This window comes from Scomber japonicus, chromosome 22, assembly GCF_027409825.1.
Source record: "Scomber japonicus isolate fScoJap1 chromosome 22, fScoJap1.pri, whole genome shotgun sequence".
In the NCBI taxonomy this organism is placed as follows: Eukaryota; Metazoa; Chordata; class Actinopteri; order Scombriformes; family Scombridae; genus Scomber; species Scomber japonicus.
In genome coordinates, this window is record NC_070599.1 from 24,879,282 (window position 1) to 24,897,564 (window position 18,283).

Here is an 18,283-nt window from a genome sequence, read left to right on the forward strand (position 1 = left end):
CATCTTGTTAAACTCTTTCCAGGTCCAGGAATTAATTTTAAGTCTCAAATGATATTTTGCGTTCAATGTTAAGCGATTTTAACTGTCCCAGTGAAACAATCTCAAATATGAGCTCTTTATGACTCAACATCACTATATAATGTAATAAGTACAAATATTTATTAAAATGAACAGAACCGAGGCCCCAAATTTACATTCAACAATTTATTTAGAAAAATCATAAATATAAATTTTTTCGTATTTGCGTGATGAAAAAAAAAAAACTTCTTTAACTCTTAACTGTAAAGTGCAAAATCATACTGTAGATCTTCATTAGTTAATACACTGAAGTGCTTTGGTGTTAGTAAGGAGTGAACACATAATTAATAATGCCTCTATAACAATGAAATATCATTTTACAAACAAATCATCAGCGTTAGAGATCTGGAGGATTAAGTTACATCATTTGAATTAACAGACCTCAGTACAAATATACATCCTATGTAAGAACAGGTCTGTGCTGGCTGCAGGGTACCGCCACGGAGCTAACGGTGCTTCCTGCTCACATATTACAGATTTTTCACAAAGTCTTCCTCTCAGATTCTACTAACATGATGAGGATGATGACGACAGCGGCGGCGGCGGTGGTGGTGATGAAGGTCTATGTGAACTTCCTGATGAAGCGCAGTTTGAGGTATGTGATGGTGAGGAAGATGGTGGTCATGATGGCCAGAGCTACGTGGTTCTGCCACAAGCCCCAGGTGGAGTAATCCACACCCTGCTCATCCATAAAGTCTTCCCCTGTGCAACTGGACACAAAGCACAAAGATTCCTCAGTGACCAGACCAGACCAGACCAGACCAGAGCAGACTGTGTGACTAACCCATTACATGATGCTACTGTCTGACTGGCAGCCTTTAACCAATTAACTAAATGAATAGTTTGACTGTGGAACCAAGTATCAGCCTGTCAGGCTCACCTTTTAATGTATGAAAGCAACAAAAATAAAACTAACTAACTTTCATCTAATTAGGTCGTCAATGTACAATGTACACTTTATAAGCAAGTAACTAACTGTAAGTAAGGCATGACATAACTAGAAATGAAACAGAGGACTAACTGTGAGTCAGAAAGCTGTCCTGAAACACTGACTAAAGTTAAAGCAGACTTCCAGACTGCAACTGAAATAGCACTGAAGTTCATTCCTTTTTTAATTGTATTAGTTTGTAATCAAATCAACCCAACAGGAGGCTGATGGGATGTAATGTACCGTTCTGTCCAGCAGGTGGAACCATGCCTCAGCAATCAAAACTAGACACAAGTATCTACTGTGTGTGTGTGTGTGTGTGTGTGTGTGTGTGTGTGTGTGTGTGTGTGTGTGTGTGTTTCTCTTACGCAATTCCCGGTGGTATGGCGCTGCGGTTAGACGTTGGACAGAAGTTCAGCCCAGTAAACTCATTAATCTGCAGAGCCTGAGGAGACACGAAGAACCTCATCAACACCTTCATCATCACCACCTTCAGTCTTACTGGAATACTTTAACTACAACAAGCTCATAATACTTAGGTACTTTTATTGTGGTAGGATATTTCATGCAGGATTTCTACTTATTACAGGTTTTTAAACATCATTCATCAAGTAAAGCAGATTAATACTTCTTCCACAACTGACCCAACATTATCTTTTTTTTTTTTAAATCGCCTTCAACTTCCTGTTCTGCACCTGCTAGTAGATATGTTGCTTTTTCTGCCAAGTGTCAGAATTTATTTATGGCATTGTAAAGTCTTTCTCTCACAGGCACTTGCAGTAAAAGGAGGAACTGAAAGCAGATTTGATTGGACTGTAACTGTGTGTGTGTGTGTGTGTGTGTGTGTGTGTGTGTGTGTGTGTGTGTGTGTGTGTGTGTGTGTGTGTGTGTGAGAGGTTTCTGTGAGTGTTTATGTACTTACACTGAGGCCATATCGTGGTATACTTAGGTATTTCAACCAGGCCAGCCAGCTGACGATAGAGGGAAGATTCACCAGCAGACCTGCAAAGATCTGCAGAACAAGAGAAAGAGGTTAAAAGATACAATATTAAATGTTTGTGTTGATGTGTGTTAATATGACTGTGAGTGTGAGCGTGTCACCATCATGAAGACATAGGAGATGGTTATGAAGATGTTGGCGATGGCCACCACCGTCTGGTCGGCTGAGATAGCCAGAGCCATGGAGGTGGCTGTGTAGGCGACGAGCATCACGGTGAACATGAAGAGGAAGAAGGCTTCAACTGTCGGCTTCAGACCTGCACACACAAACATCCAAGAACCGAGGTTATAGTTGGTGGACAACATCTGAATTATCTATTACCTGATGAATGGATATCTTTAAAACAAAAAAAGGACAATTGCACACAAATATTGCCAAAGAAATTAATACATTTAAGAAAATACTAATCCAAACTGTAGACATATCATGAGAATAACTAAAAACAGGAGGAAAGTGAAATAGAGTCCAAATAAAAGAAACACAGTTCACATTTTTTAAACCATTTGTTGTGTCTGACCTGCAGTTGAAAAATTCGAAAATATTCAATTTACAATAACATCATTTTTTTTACATTTGTCACAATTGACGAGCTAGACCCATAGCATTGGCATGTTACTTTTCCAAATGACTGAAACTATCAGCTGATTGATATTGTTGACATAGACTTAGATACACAGTAGAACAGGCTGCAACTATAGCATTACTGGTGTGTGTGTCTCCAACCCACCGATCATGAAGTACGCCACACAGCTGAACACGATGGCAGGAATGGTCCTCAGCGTGATGATGTCAGACAGCATCTTACACAAGAAGTAGACTGACAGCCTGTAGTAACCGCTGATGTACTCGTGACTGGAGAGAACAAAAACCCCAAACAGTTATATTTATAAACCTGATGTGTCCTTTGAGTCCGACTGACACTGCAATCAAAATAATGTCATAACAATAATTACTTCTTTATGGGTTTAATTTAGCACTTAATCTGTATAAAAATAGTGTACGTAGCCACTGTGATGTCACCCATTGGTTTGTGGACTCCTGTTTTTAAGCATTTGGACAGTCGCCATCTTGGATTCTTGGAGTCAAAAGTGATGAGAAGTAACCATATTTGGACAAGAGGGTAGAGTTAATCCTACAACTAGCTGCTAGCTTGGTTAGCACGGTGCATTTACAGTCTATGGTTAACTGTGATAATGCTAATGCTAATTTTTGCAAGCAAAAAACAGGCTTAAGGCCAGTAAAACAACATGTCTTTACTACACTCCTTATAGGGTCTTTTATCACAACCAAATGCTGAACAAGTCTTTTTTTAGATGTCCAAAATGTTACAACATTGACTTTAATGAACTGAAAATACACTGAAATAACAGCTACACCAATACTGTGAATCTGCCTGTCAACATTACCTAACCAATGTTGGTAGTGTCTCATCAATCACAGCATAGCCGTGCCCTAAAGCATACACTGTTTTATTGTCAAATTTAAATTAAATGGGACTATAATTTACTAAATGAAAATCATGCTGTATTGACCATAACCTCATTAGAAACCTGTTTACACAGGTAATAAATCAAATGAAAAGTAGGGTCATTTTCCATACAGTCTTTTTTGGAGCCAATCGAGATGCCCCCTGCTGGCCATCAAAGAGAATGCAGATTTAAATAATTTCCACATTGCCTTCACTTTTCAGACCAGCTTGGTTTAGCAGTCAGAGGATTAGCCAAAAATGTGTGTGTGAGACTCACATGAAGAGTTTTCTCTCTGAGATGAAGAGTTCAGCAGACGACAGGGAGCTGAAACACTGATTCACGCAGATGAAGAAGAGAGCGCCAAACCTGAAAACACAACAATATGATCGCTACATAAACTCATCCACAACTCAACTCACAAGTCTGATCCAGAATATTATAATGTACCAATATAACAATAATATACTGAGACAAATGCTACTATTACTGATATGTAATTAGTGTTGCAAAATTTTCAAGCAGAATTTTCAAACTTGGAAACTTTCCATGGGAATTAACGGGAATTAACGGGAATAAACTGGGAATTTACTAAACTGAAGGTATGTTCTTATTAGGGAACTTAAATATAGTTGTGTAAAATAATATTTTAGCATAATCCTGACTAAAACAACCAGATATCATACAGTACAGTTGAATATATATGCTATCTGAGACCACGCCCCCTACATGCACTGTGCATTCCTCCATCACATGCACAGATCCCCTCAGGGATGTGTAGCTTCACTGACACATTGTTGTATTTTTTGTGTGTGAAACCATTAAGAATAATAAAATTTAGTTGTTTTTTTTAATATTAAATTATAAATAATTGTATAATTTAATATAACTTCAACAGCTCAGGGACATCAAGCGACATTGTGCACCTTTTTTTATCGTCAACTTAAAATAATGTTCTGTTTTTTAATGAAGGGGTGGACTTTTTTTATCCAATTAATCAATCAAATGATGATACCTTTCCACTAAATTACCCTCAGTTGCCATAAATTCCCATAAATTCCCATTTAATTCCCATAATTCCCTTAATTCCCATGGAAAGTTTCCAATTTGGAATATTTCCAAAATTCCCCAGCTTAACTTCCCATGCAAATTTACCGGAAACTTTCCAGAAATTTACCGGAAATTTTCCACCCCTTTGCAACCCTATATGTAATACTAATATGTAGTACTATTACATAATAAGACAAATACTTTTACCGCTGCTACTGCTGGTTTTACCACTAATAACCTACTACTGTTATAATACTGCTAATACTATTATTGCTTCTGCTATTGATACTATTGAACTACTTTTAGAAGTAACCAGAATGTAATTAAATAAAGTAGAATACCTGTTCTGCATCCCACTCGGATCGTTCTGGACGTCAAAGAAGATAGCTCCAACCACCAGAGCGAGGAACGCTGTTACTATAATCTAAATATATTAAAAACGGTGAGTGAATAATCAGCAGTAATCAATGCTGTATGTTTACTGTACGTCATATATTGTGCAAGACAACTCAGCTCAAAGTCAACATTAACAGCAGGAAGCAAAAAGAAACTACTGGATGATCTCACCTGAGCGACGGAGGTCTGAGGGTTGAGCATGAGGTTGCGGAACGTTCTCTTGAGAACCCATCTGAACTGCGTCAGGAAGCCGGTGTTGTAGGTGATGGTCCGGGAGCGAGAAGAGGTGGTCGTTGGCTTTCCAGCTATTATCCTTTCTATTAAAAAAAATAGAGGAGAGGGAGTTTCTACTTCAGTATTTATTCTTATTATCTCTTTTCTTAATTAAACCTGTAATAACTGCACAAAAAGGGAGTTAACCCAATATTTCTATTTCAATTAATGTTGTGTCCTTTTGTTTATCAATTAAGTTATGTTTATTTTTGAAAACTTAGATATAATATTCAAAAACATTAAAAGGAGCAACTCGACTTTGTGATCTTTGCGTACGTACCCAGCTCTGTTTTGGTCTGTCTGAAGTACTGGCAGTTTCTGTATTCCTCCACCAGTTTCTCCTCGATGCTCTGTTTGGATGTCATAACCGTTTCTGAATCTGGATCTGAAGGACGAGGGAAGAAGAAACATCCAACCAGGTCAAAGAAATGTTGATGATGTGCTTTTGTCTAAACTTCACCCAACCTGACGAATGCATAAAGAATGAGTCAAACCAAAGTTGTTTGAGAAAGCAGTTGCCAATCAGCTATGTGACTTTCTACATAAGAATTGCTCATGTGGGAATGTTGGGTAAATGAAATCAAAGAGCACGGTCTATATGTGTAAAGTGCCTTGAGAACTTTTGTTGTGATTTGGCGTTATATAAATAAAGATTGATATATTAATTGATTGATAATTATAAATATACACACCTTCTGTGTCCATGTTACTGAGAACTGCAGTCGAATCTCCATTGATGACATCAAGGAAGAAGTCAGCAGGATTATTGTGAGGCTCACAGGTGTATCCTGTAAAATGGAGTGGTGGAAGAAGTATTCAGATCCTTTATTTCAGTAAAAGTACCAAAACAGTAATATAACATTACTCTATTACAAGTAAAAGTACTGCAGTAATACAGTAAAAGTACTGCAGTATTATGAGTGATGTAGTATGCAGTATTACAGTAAAAGTACTGCAGTATTATGAGTGATGTAGTATGCAGTATTACAGTAAAAGTACTGCAGTATTATGAGTGATGTAGTATGCAGTATTATAAATGATGTAGTATGCAGTATTACAGTAAAAGTACTGCAGTATTATGAGTGATGTAGTATGCAGTATTACAGTAAAAGTACTGCAGTATTACAAGTGATGTAGTATGCAGTATTACAGTAAAAGTACTGCAGTATTATAGTGATGTAGTATGCAGTATTACAGTAAAAGTACTGCAGTATTATCAGTGATGTAATATGCAGTATTACAGTAAAAGTACTGCAGTATTATAGTGATGTAGTATGCAGTATTACAGTAAAAGTACTGCAGTATTATGAGTGATGTAGTATGCAGTATTACAGTAAAAGTACTGCAGTATTATGAGTGATGTAGTATGCAGTATTATAAATGATGTAGTATGCAGTATTACAGTAAAAGTACTGCAGTATTATGAGTGATGTAGTATGCAGTATTACAGTAAAAGTACTGCAGTATTACAAGTGATGTAGTATGCAGTATTACAGTAAAAGTACTGCAGTATTATAGTGATGTAGTATGCAGTATTACAGTAAAAGTACTGCAGTATTATCAGTGATGTAATATGCAGTATTACAGTAAAAGTACTGCAGTATTATAGTGATGTAGTATGCAGTATTACAGTAAAAGTACTGCAGTATTATGAGTGATGTAGTATGCAGTATTACAGTAAAAGTACTGCAGTATTATGAGTGATGTAGTATTCAGTATTACAGTGAAAGTACTGCAGTATTATGAGTGATGTAGTATGCAGTATTACAGTAAAAGTACTGCAGTACTATAGTGATGTAGTATGCAGTATTACAGTAAAAGTACTGCAGTATTATGAGCAATACCTGTCTCGCTTTGTATGTGACCGGGGAATGATGATCCCGTCTACAGTTAGCCAGTTAGCTGAGTTAGCAACCGAGTTAGCCACGATCGGGGAGATAGGTATGCTCCCCTCCCCATTGACTCTAATGTATTCGCCTTTTTTTCCTCAAAGGAACCTCACTCTGTGTTCACACTGACCTTACTCGCTCATTTTAAGGAAGATCTTCTGTGTCTCTCACGGTGTTTTCGGTTTTTGGACAGGAGTTACGGTTTTCTCACAGTTTGCAACTGCCGTTAGCAACCATTGGCCTTAGCTGCCCTTAGCAACCGTTGGCCTTAGCTGACCTTAGCAACCTGTTGCTGGGCAGAAACTGAGCTGCTTTGCTGTGATTGGCTAATTCCTGTCCGTCTGTTTTGCCAGTTAACTGAGCTAATTCATTTGAATGGAGTGATTAATTCATGTTTATTGAGGACAAAATAAATAGTTTTATTGTATTGTAGTTGTATGATTTGTGAAGTATAAAAAGATTCAACATTTATCAATAGAAGATGAACAAAATGTACATAATTATAATGAGTAATATAATTTCATACAAGTAATTTAAAATCAAAAAGTATAATAAAATCTACTCTCTTAATGATAAGATTTACTTAACAATTTCATAAAAATGATGTTCCTGTCTGAAAAAATGAAGTAGACTTTACTTAATTAGTTTAAATAAATATTATTTATGCTAAAATATGATTAACATTTACTTTAATATTTTCAGGGATGTTAAGTTGAGAATAAAGTACATTACACTTGATACTGACTAGTAGTATACTTAATACTGTATATTTTCTAGTTATATATATGACATCATTAGATTATAATAGTGAAGCATCAGTGTTAGAGCAGCATGTTACTGTTGTAGCTGCTGGAGGTGGAGCTAGTTTACACTACTTTATATACAGTTAACTAGTTTATACTACTTTATATACAGTTAGCTAGTTTACACTACTTTATATACAGTTAGCTAGTTTATACTACTTTATATAAAGTTAGCTAGTTTATACTACTTCATATACAGTTAGCTAATTTACACTACTTTATATAAAGTTAGCTAGTTTATACTACTTTATATACAGTTAGCTAGTTTATACTACTTTATATACAGTTAGCTAGTTCATACTACTTTATATACAGTTAGCTAGTTTAGTCCAGTGGTTCCCAACCTAGGGGTGGGGCCCCTCCAAAGGGTCAGCAGATAAATGTGAGGGCTGGTGAGATGATTAATGGGAGAGGAAAGAAGAAAAAACGAAGTTCTGATACACAAATGTGTTTTCAGTTTGTGGACTTCTTCTCTAATCTTTGATTTTTGCTGAAATATTGGATCATTTGAACATTTATTGAAAGTGTAAGTATAAAGCACAATACTCATGTTCCTACCAATGTCTGAGAAGTAGTCCAGAGCGCTCTGTGCCGGTCCGTGGTAAACCTGCAAACAAACAGTTCACATGAATCTCACAACATGAAGTCATGACAGTAGCTGATGTATTTTCTAGACTGTGAGGTACTTCATCAGTATTTCGGTGACCTGTTTGCCGTTGACCAGCAGAGTGAGGCTGTCGAACAGGCGGTAGATGGAGAAGCGAGGCTGGTGGATAGACATGATGATGGTGCGACCGTTATTCCCCAGCCTGGAGGAACAGGAAGAAGAAGACGTCAAATATTCTCACTCATGAATGTTCACTGTTTTTAACCCGAACCCTCTACAGTGCTTAGATCTTTGTGTGTGTGTGTGTGTGTGTGTGTGTGTGTACCTCTTGAGTAGCAGCAGCACAGAGTTGGCAGTGCTAGCATCCAGACCGGTGGTGGGTTCATCCAGGAAGAGGACGGTCGGGTCGATGATCAGCTCCATGCCGATGTTCGTCCTCTTCCTCTCGCCGCCGGAGATCCCACGAATAAGCTGGGTGCCCACCTACACACACACGCACACACACACACACACTTTTGAGGACATTCACCTAACCCTAACATTGACCACTGACCCAAAAATCAGTCTTTTTTCCATTGTGAACATGGCTTGTGTCCCCAATTAACTCGTTCTAAGTCTGAAATTTTTCGTCAAAAGTAGCCTATGATAGAACACACACACACACACAGTACACACACATACACACAAATCACTTCCTGCCAATTTCCTCCCTTTCTCTTTCATTTCTTTTATCCCGTGTTTCCATTCTTACATCATCATTTTGTTTCTTTCTCATCTTCTTTTCCCTCTTTAATTTTTTATGTCCTATTTCTTCCTTTCTTTTTCACTCGCTGTCCCCTTTGCCAATGCTTTTGAATCATATCCTCCGCCCCCCCCCCCCCCCCCCTTACCTTGGAGTCAGCTACTCGGCCCAGTCCCAGCTCCTGGATCAGTTTGTTGACTTTCTGCTCCTTCACCTCCTGAGAGACGGATGTCGGGAGACGTAGAGCCGCAGAGAAGCTGAAGTTCTCTCTGACCGTCAGTGTTCCCATCACCACATCGTCCTGCAGATAGAATTTTAAAAGACATGACCTTACTTTTAAATATTCAAAGCATATTTACTTTTGAGGGGTTTTAGGGGAAGTTTGACTCAGTATTTCTTAAAATAATTTAAGGTAAACTGTGTGTGACTGAAACAGACTTGGCCTAAGAAGCTGGTCTTATTGTTGCATGCAGCTCCTTCCTGTCCAAACCAGGAAACTCTCCTGAATCAAAGCCTGTTTATTGGCTCCTTTCACTAAGTCCGCTACAGTCAGGCTGCCTTCCTGGCGGTCTTCCTGTCTGTTTCACCCACCTGCACCACATATCCAGACAGACACTTGAAGTTTGGGGGCTGAGGAGCTCCGTCGATCAAAACTTCTCCCTCCAGACCTGCAGGGTCTTTCCTGGCTGCCAAAACGTCCAGAAACCTGAGCAAAAAAGAGCGACACTGATATTAACTTCAGAACAGGTTAATCAGCTGCTGTGATGAAGCTTCAGTGAGCTTTTATAATTCATCAAGATGCTCCAAACCACTGTGCTTCACAATCATTATAATTAAATAACCCAAATTAGGTTTTTATTTTCATTTTGATCATTGGTGGAACTAGTATCAAGATATTTTACTTTAGTTAAATAACCCTAATCCCCTAACCACACTATGAAAATACTCCATTACAAAGAAAAGTCTTGTATTCAGTACCTTAAAAGTACAAGGAAGTAAGTAAGTATTACTTGGAAAATGTACTTTAAGTATCAAAAGGGCCTCAATCAATGTTATATTTATTATATATGAACAAGTATGCAATATTATGATTGATTCATGTTTTATTGTCTTAAAACATTGAATCAAAATATGACTCAATTTGGCTTTTTTGATGGCAAGCTACAGAAAAAGACCATGAAATCTGCGAAAGCTGCATTGTCACACAATGCATAGGAAGCAACTATGTACAAAAAGAAAAGATAAACTTTGCCTTTACATCGGACAATCAAGCATCACATTCAAAAAATGTCTCATGATGGATACAAATGTTTTATCTTTTCATCTGATGTGATTGTGGTAAATAATTGATGTGACAGGTCTTCCTTGATAAAGCGATAACATTACCTCAAAAGACTTCCCGATTAAATAAAGGTTATAAAAATTTCAAACTCTGACACACTTTCCAGTAAAAGCAGCAAAGTTCAGTCATTCTTTTTGGCTTTGTAATATGTGCAACACTCACGATGACTTGCCGCTTCCTGTCGCCCCCATGATGGCATTAAGACCCGGCTTCATGATCCCACTGAAAGAGAGATGAACAGAAGATAAACGTCTGCATTGTTTCCTGTCTGGCTTCAGCTTTACTCCTTTATTAACAACTGTTTTTAGCCAGACGCTAACAAGGTTTCAGTATCCCAGCAACCAATTGATAGATTGTGAATGAAATTTTGTATGTACACGTTTTCCAGATCTCAAGATCTCATGATGTTGTCTTATCTTAGCAACACAAAGATAAGATTAGACTGTCCTTGAAGGATGATAAAGTCTTATGACATACTAAATACAACGATGCCAGAAAGTCAGTCAACCAAACAAAAATACATCATGTTTTCAGTTCAATTGTTGTTTTTTGTTTTCTGAGGTCATCTAGGAGCTGTTTCTTCCATATTTGTGTGAACTATTGTGAGATTAGTGTCCATACAGCACACTCAAAAATCAAACTCACATCAGACTCAAAACCAGCTCATAGTTACTGTGAAGTCTGAATTTACGAGGCAGTTTCAGGATTCATTCTCATTTTTAATGACGAGGAAGTTTCAGTTCTTCTGTGAAGTGGAAATATTGCTAATAGAAAACTGAAAAACAGTGACTGATGGTGAACTTTGTGATTTCAGATGACATATCGCTGAGGAACTGAAAGATGAGTTTTTGTGGCTTTCTTTGAGTGTTGAGAAACAATCTGACTCAGACTTATTCTGTGAGAGGACTTCCCCTCGCCCAACGTCTGTCAGATCATTATTCAGCAACAATTTTGCTGAATAACTTAATAACATTTTGGTTTACTTTCACAACAGTAACCATGACGCTGCAGTTTGGGTTTTTTTTGCTTTGTATATAATGTTTCTTTCTTTTCTTTCTTCATTTTTAATTTCTTTATTTTCAGCTGTTTCAAAGGAACTGGAAGAAACTTCCTGTGAGTTTTGAGTAAATAAACAGTTTTAATGCCTTCTGACATGTAAACAACGAGGCTGGAAATGGGGATATCAGGTTTTTGATTTATTAGCTAATTGTGACAAACTTCCCCTTGACATTATCAGGTCATTAGTCTGAAAACTTAATGAAACATGACACTGCGTAAAACTTTCAACACTGAAACCGTGATGCTGCGGTTTTGTTTTGACTCCTATGTGACGGATGTTCCTTCCTTCCTCTTTTTCTTACGCATTCATTTTTCATTGGTGTGCTCACGTTCACTTCCTCATATCTGTATTATTTTTATTTCCTTTAATTTGGTGCACATATTCATGTTCCCCTCAGAATGACTTGTAATGACTTTGGTGATAATCTGACTTATTATCTAGCGCCATCCTCAGAACAAAAGATTGTTTTGTCCAATACTTCATTTATCACACAAAAGGACTGAATTGCAGCTTTGGAGTAGCAGTTAACTTCTACCTCAGTGTTTTTATTTACATAGTCTTGTACTTTCGACTTGTCATCACAGAACCAACACTTTCCACACATGCAGCAAAAAATAACAACCAAAAGAGCCTGTCTAATATGTTCCTGCAAACTCAATGTGAGAAAAGAGAAGAGAAAGTTACTGTGTTAAAGTTATGTTTAACACATGCAGACTAAATGTTTATCTTTTATCTGGAAGAGGCAGGAGGCAGGAAGTTAAACAGGAGCTCCTGTCAAACTGCTGCCAGGTATGTGGCACGCACTGAGGCACAGTTTCCTTTTATTTTCTTCCAAAAATATAAACATTTTCAGCAGTTTTTTTCTGTTTAAAGGACAACGTGACAGGGTTTAAACCCACAGAAGTTGCAGTAGATGCAACAGTTAGATTGTTTAATCTAAATTTAAATAAGCTCAGGTTGGAAAAGCAGTCACGTTCTTATAAACTGCAGGTATTGTCCTCACGTGCACGGATTAACTGGAGCTGCACAGTCCGAAACTATTCAACGCTGACTCAAACTAGTGAATGATTACACAAACGGAGCAATAAAATACCAGGTAAACCCACTACTATAAACCCTATGCGTGCAAATCCAGACGCGCTGCACTTTGGCCTATTACATTTTTTTTATAACATACAAAAATACAATTGAAGACTTTGGTCATTTTCATAACAGACCATGATGAACCGAGTGCACCTGAAAATACTCCTCCAACTTCACAGCTCAGTTATTTTATCCATTTTATTTATTTATAGGTTGATGTTAATTGACTGTACTAATTAACCAATTATTTAAAGGACAGCATAAAGTACACTAGTGTTAACCCATATCTATGACTGACTATTAACTCATCACTTGAAAGCTGCTCTTGAAAGTTACTTTTAAATTTTGGTTTGAATAATATGGGCCCTATAAATATGAGTTTCTCCACACCTTGAACTTTCTCAGTAAGTCAAGTTGCAAAAGAATTGAGGCAGTTCAGCATCCTGCCACTGGATCTGTTTGTCGATTTAAGCTGAGAGTCATTGTTTTCACTCGAGCTTATGTGTGCGGGAGGCACAGAGACCCCCAAGTCTCTTGACAAAAGCAAACTTCCTTCCTTTAAGTCCAAACATGTGTGTTTGTGTGTTTATTTGATCCAAGCGAGCCTTGAACGTGTTAACTCAGCATCCCAGGTGACTTTTGTCGGCACGTAGACAAACATGCACACAATGACTGCACATATAGACCGCGCCGCAATCTGAGCTCGAACTTTCTATCACCTGAGGGCAGTGGTGAAGTATTCAAATCCTTTACTTCAGTAAGAGTACCAATAAAGCAACATGAAAATACAAGTATTATGAGCTTGATGTAGTTAAAGTATTACAGTTAAGCAGTGGTTTGTTTTGTTTTTTGTGTTTTGTTGTTCTTTGATAAAACTTTCAAGCATACATGGAACGGATCGTAAATGCACACAATTTTCAGCTTTGGGAGACTTGGTCATGCAATTTCGTGCTATTGAGCAGTAGCAAGCCATGTTGACAGTTGTGATCTTTGAGGAAATGGAAGATCTGCAGTAGAGGATTAACTTATTGATATTGTCAACTTTCGTTGGACTATAACTGCTAAAACAGGCATGGTTTGAGTCAGAAGTTTATCAACAAATGTGTCTTTTTATAAGAAATAAAAAGGTGGTTGTTTTAGACACCTCAGTCAGTGTACTCACTTGAGGTCGATGAGGATGTCTTTGACCGTCCCCTTCTTCCGACACAAACAGTTCCCTCCAACTGTCACCTTGTAGTGAATGTTGTGGAAACTGACAGTGGCACCGTGCAACTGTCGGCCCGAACCTGCAGACTGAAAAACAGTTCATTCACAACAAAATCATGATGACAATTTTTCCAAAATGTGTGATGTTACTATCAAGGAAGGAAGGTAGGAAGGTACCTTTTGTTTGGAGGCTCCATTCACCTCCATCTCCATCGTCACTCGGCTTTCTGGCATCCTCTACTTCTCTCCACCTGAATAAAACACTGAAGAAACTCTTCACTGTAACTAAAGCTGTGGCCTTTTCAAGTTAGATAAGCACCTTTATGCATTACATTCATTAGGTTGGTTGGAAATGAATATATTTCTCAGTGTGTTTAACCTTTTCAAATCATTCTTTTAAGGTTCATCCCCCAAATAAAGTTGCAGCAACTCTGATTTTCTTTGTCGATTGTGTAATTGATTTGCTAAAAGGTTTTCAATCTCATCATGTATTTCATGTATTGTCTCTGGGTACTGTGAAGTCTGACATGCAAATCCCCCAAACTAAACAACAAAACAAAGCAAAACCAAACACTCATGACCAACTGTAATTAGCTGGCTATGTAGTGATGTGTGTGAGAAGCCAGAGAAGCCTGCTAAAACACTACGAGGAAAGACAACTTTATTTATAGAGCTCATGTCATACCAGGGTAATTTAAAAAGCTTTATGGAAAATAAGAAGAAAGTAAACCGTAGCCAAGCAATTTAAGTTATTAAATTAAATAAAAGGCGCCGGTGAACCGGTGTAATAATTTACCAACTATTGACATGGAACAGGAATTCGTGCCAGTGGTCCACAGTCTATTGGGCAGAGTTGTCATGCCCTCTACTTCTACCTCCTAGTCTGCTCTCCTCCTCCCCTTCCTTGTGTCTGTGCTTGATTGCAGGAGTGAAGACAGGTGTCCAGGAGTCAGGGCACCAGCTGCCATCAATCATGATTAGTCCTGCATATATATACCTGGTTCTGCCCAGACATTATTGCTTGACTCTGTTTACTCAGTCAGTCACATCTCTAGTCCTTCTAGAATTGGTTTGTTTGAAGTCTGCATTTTGTTAAATCTCTTGCTGTTTTGCCCATGCCTGTCTCTAGCACTGCTGTCTTCCCCATCGGCTCAGTACTATGGTTAGGGTCGCTCTCAGGAACCCCCCTCGGCCTGGTTCACGGCACAGTCTCAGTAGTGTCACATTGTTTAGTGCCATTAAATGGGATATCTTACAGTTTTATCCCAAACCATGATCTTTCCCCAACCCTAACCAAGTGGTTTTGTGCCTAATACCTAACCATTTTAACTCAAACCATGGGAACGATTTCTGTATCATTTGCAAGCAAAAACATTCCTCCATTTCAAAACAATTTGGTCATGTGGCCTTGCGCAATCAATACCATTGCACATGTATAATAATTCCACGCCAATGATAAATGGACTATATACACAGAGGAATCCGTACCAATAGCTTCCTAAATTTTAAAAAAAGATAATAAAATAACTACTGGATAACAAGCTTCCTATATAGTAATTACTGAGAATTTCTTCTAATGCAAAGGAGCACATCATTAACTAATCATATTATTTTATGGAGTTATTTTAGGAAAAGACAAACACGTCCATTCTCTGACAGCTAGTCTTGGATGCTATTTTATTATAGTTTACGCTAATGTAAGTGACATTATACTCCAACAACTACAACCAAACACATTGGTATGTGTTTGAAAACATAAACTATTAAGAAAGAATATTTGTTTGAGGTTTATTTTTAATTATCATATTGTACCAGTATCAAGGATTGAGTAACAACTTGCAATACAAGGTGTTACAGCAATTGTGCTGTGTTTTCAAACTCAAAGATCAGACATGATAAGGGTTAGAGTCTATACAATCAAAGGCTTCAGAGCAGCTAATAGACTTTGCGGTAAGATTGATCTTTTTAAACTGGTGTGTCCAAGATTAAGAATTAACTTGTGAACTTCAATTTGTGAGCCAACAAAGATGAGTAGTCTCTAACATCCTCAGAAAAATGGAAAATGACAACCTGGCAACTGCTGATGAAGATCATATGATATGACTAAAAGCTCCAGAACAGCTAATAAATGGACCTTGTGGTAAGATGTTTTTCCAAAAAACAAAACTGGTCATTCATTTCTCATTGCGTTTAAAAAGGACTCATGAGTTTTTCTATGACTGTGATTTGATTACATTAAGGCACAAAATGTACTTGGTGAATGTTAACAAAATGTAGAAGACATGGTTAGAAGAAACAAGTGCTGACTTTGCTACGGGACAGGAGGTAAACAGCTATCTCTTGTCTAAGTTAAACTCTTTGTTGATCCAACTATTTATAGCATTTGATCAAATCATTGAATCTGTTTTTCTGATGAGGACAATTTTGGCTTTCAGCTACTTGCCTGCAGTTCTGCTGACAAGGCTCAAAACAAAACTCACTCTGCTGAAAATCTGATAGAAAAATCACAAAGTCTAAAATTCTGTGACCTCTGACCCTCAACTCCCTCACGGATAAGTTTTCTACTGAATCGGTGACTAAACTCAAATATGTAGATATCAAAAGAAGTCTCTCTGGACAACAGAAGCAGTTAAACTTACTGTTTACTTCCTTTTCTGTTCTACAAACAATCCAGCTTGGTCAGAAAGAGCTCTATTTATAACTTCACTCCACTGAAACCTGATGCAAATGACTCTTGTTCAGACCTGTGCAGTCTCTGGATTTATCTTCATCATAGCACACAATTGAAATACTAATAAATTAAAAACAAGAGTTCATTACTCACCTCCTGAATAAAAAAAATCCCTTTGAAAACAGCTGCTGACGGACATCCAAACCACAGGACACTGAAAAGAAGTGAAGAGAAGAAGAGAGTGTGGACAGACTGCAGAGATCAATGTGTGTGTGGCAGACAGAGAGAGCAGTTTGTTCAGCGTTCAGTGTGTGTGTTAAACTCAGTTTTATGACTGAAAGCATGATAAGAGAAGTAGGGAGAAGGGCAGCAGTGTGTGTGTGTCACTCTTTCTCTTCCTCTTTCATTGGGGGTTGCCTTAACTTCAGTAGTGATACAGCAATATCTAAATGTAAAAATAATCCATTACAAGAAAAAGAGCTGCATTAAATCTCTTACTTATAAGAATGTGTTTTCCCAAGTGGCTCCTCTTGTAGTGTTATATATTGTATATTATAGTATTAAAATCACAGATTTATTAATGCGTACTATTTATTCCCACTGGTCTCAATTGTGACCACGTGTTCTTTTTTTTTTTCTTTTTCTTTTTTGGAAGCTATAAAAATGTTGTTGTTGACTTTCGGCCACACGTGACTAGTGTCACATGACCAGATCAGTTTACGTTCTGCTTGCACCTCTGGAAGAAGATTTATATCTTAGATTTCTACAAAAAGAAGTAAGTGAAACATCTTATTTAACAGACAGAACTATCATATAATGTTCATATATTCCTTAAAGGGTCTACTACTGAAATAGTTTGATAATACTCTATATAACCACTAGTGACATGAAATTTAAATACTCAAGTAAGGATGGATGTTCAAGATAATATTCAAAGGTATAAATGTGCATTTTGTGTGCTTCAAAAAAAGTGAGTTTCATAGTTGTTGGGGCACACTGGGCACACCCTTACCAAGAGTCTGCATGGCCTCGCATAACTCTGCCTGCAGTCTTCTTGGCCATTCCCTGTAGATCATACAATTAAATAATTAACATCAATCAAGTGCTTACAACAGACTAGAACACATTAAGGAAATGCAATAACATAGTCAACATGAAGATTAGATTTACGCATACGCACAAACTCTTAATTAAAACCGAAAAGTCTGGTCCGGTGTTCTGACCATTTTCTTCTCTCCATATCAGGGTCACTATTAATAAAAATTCTAAAAATAATAAATAAATAAATGTGTATGTGTATATATATATATATATATATATATATATATATATATATATATATATATATATATATATATATATATATATATATATATATATATATATATATATATATATATATATATATATATATAATCAGTATCTGCATGTACTGTATATTAATGTTATACTTTCTCCCAGGTTTTAAGTTTAAAGGGTTTGGGGATATAGGTTTAAAAAGTTATTTAAATGTTGTGAGGAATACACGTGGTCAATGGAGAGTTGTGTTTTGTCTGTGAATTAGGGTCACCTGTTGAGCAATACAGCAGCTCCCTCTGCTGGTCAAACCTCAGTACTGTAAATTTGAGATCAACCGATGAATCAGCTTCAGCCTGTTAATCACAGCAATGTTGCAAGAAACCAACAGAG

The 18,283-nt window shown here is 37.3% G+C and overlaps 1 protein-coding gene across 1 annotated transcript; it reads right to left on the minus strand.

Moving 5' to 3' along the window:
- Positions 1–195: 195 nt before the first annotated feature.
- On the minus strand, positions 196–16,895 carry LOC128384069 (broad substrate specificity ATP-binding cassette transporter ABCG2-like). The gene is made up of 19 exons (XM_053343649.1): positions 16,748–16,895; positions 14,101–14,186; positions 13,880–14,010; positions 10,737–10,796; positions 9,824–9,938; positions 9,381–9,533; positions 8,816–8,973; positions 8,590–8,692; positions 8,442–8,490; positions 5,884–5,979; positions 5,472–5,576; positions 5,090–5,235; positions 4,864–4,946; positions 3,752–3,841; positions 2,734–2,858; positions 2,108–2,262; positions 1,929–2,018; positions 1,375–1,451; positions 196–788 (listed from the first exon to the last, which is right to left on the minus strand). Exons 2-19 carry the CDS (start codon positions 14,155–14,157, stop codon positions 641–643), a joined length of 1,941 nt encoding a protein of 646 aa, XP_053199624.1. The 5' UTR covers positions 14,158–14,186; positions 16,748–16,895; the 3' UTR covers positions 196–640.
- Positions 16,896–18,283: the final 1,388 nt, after the last annotated feature.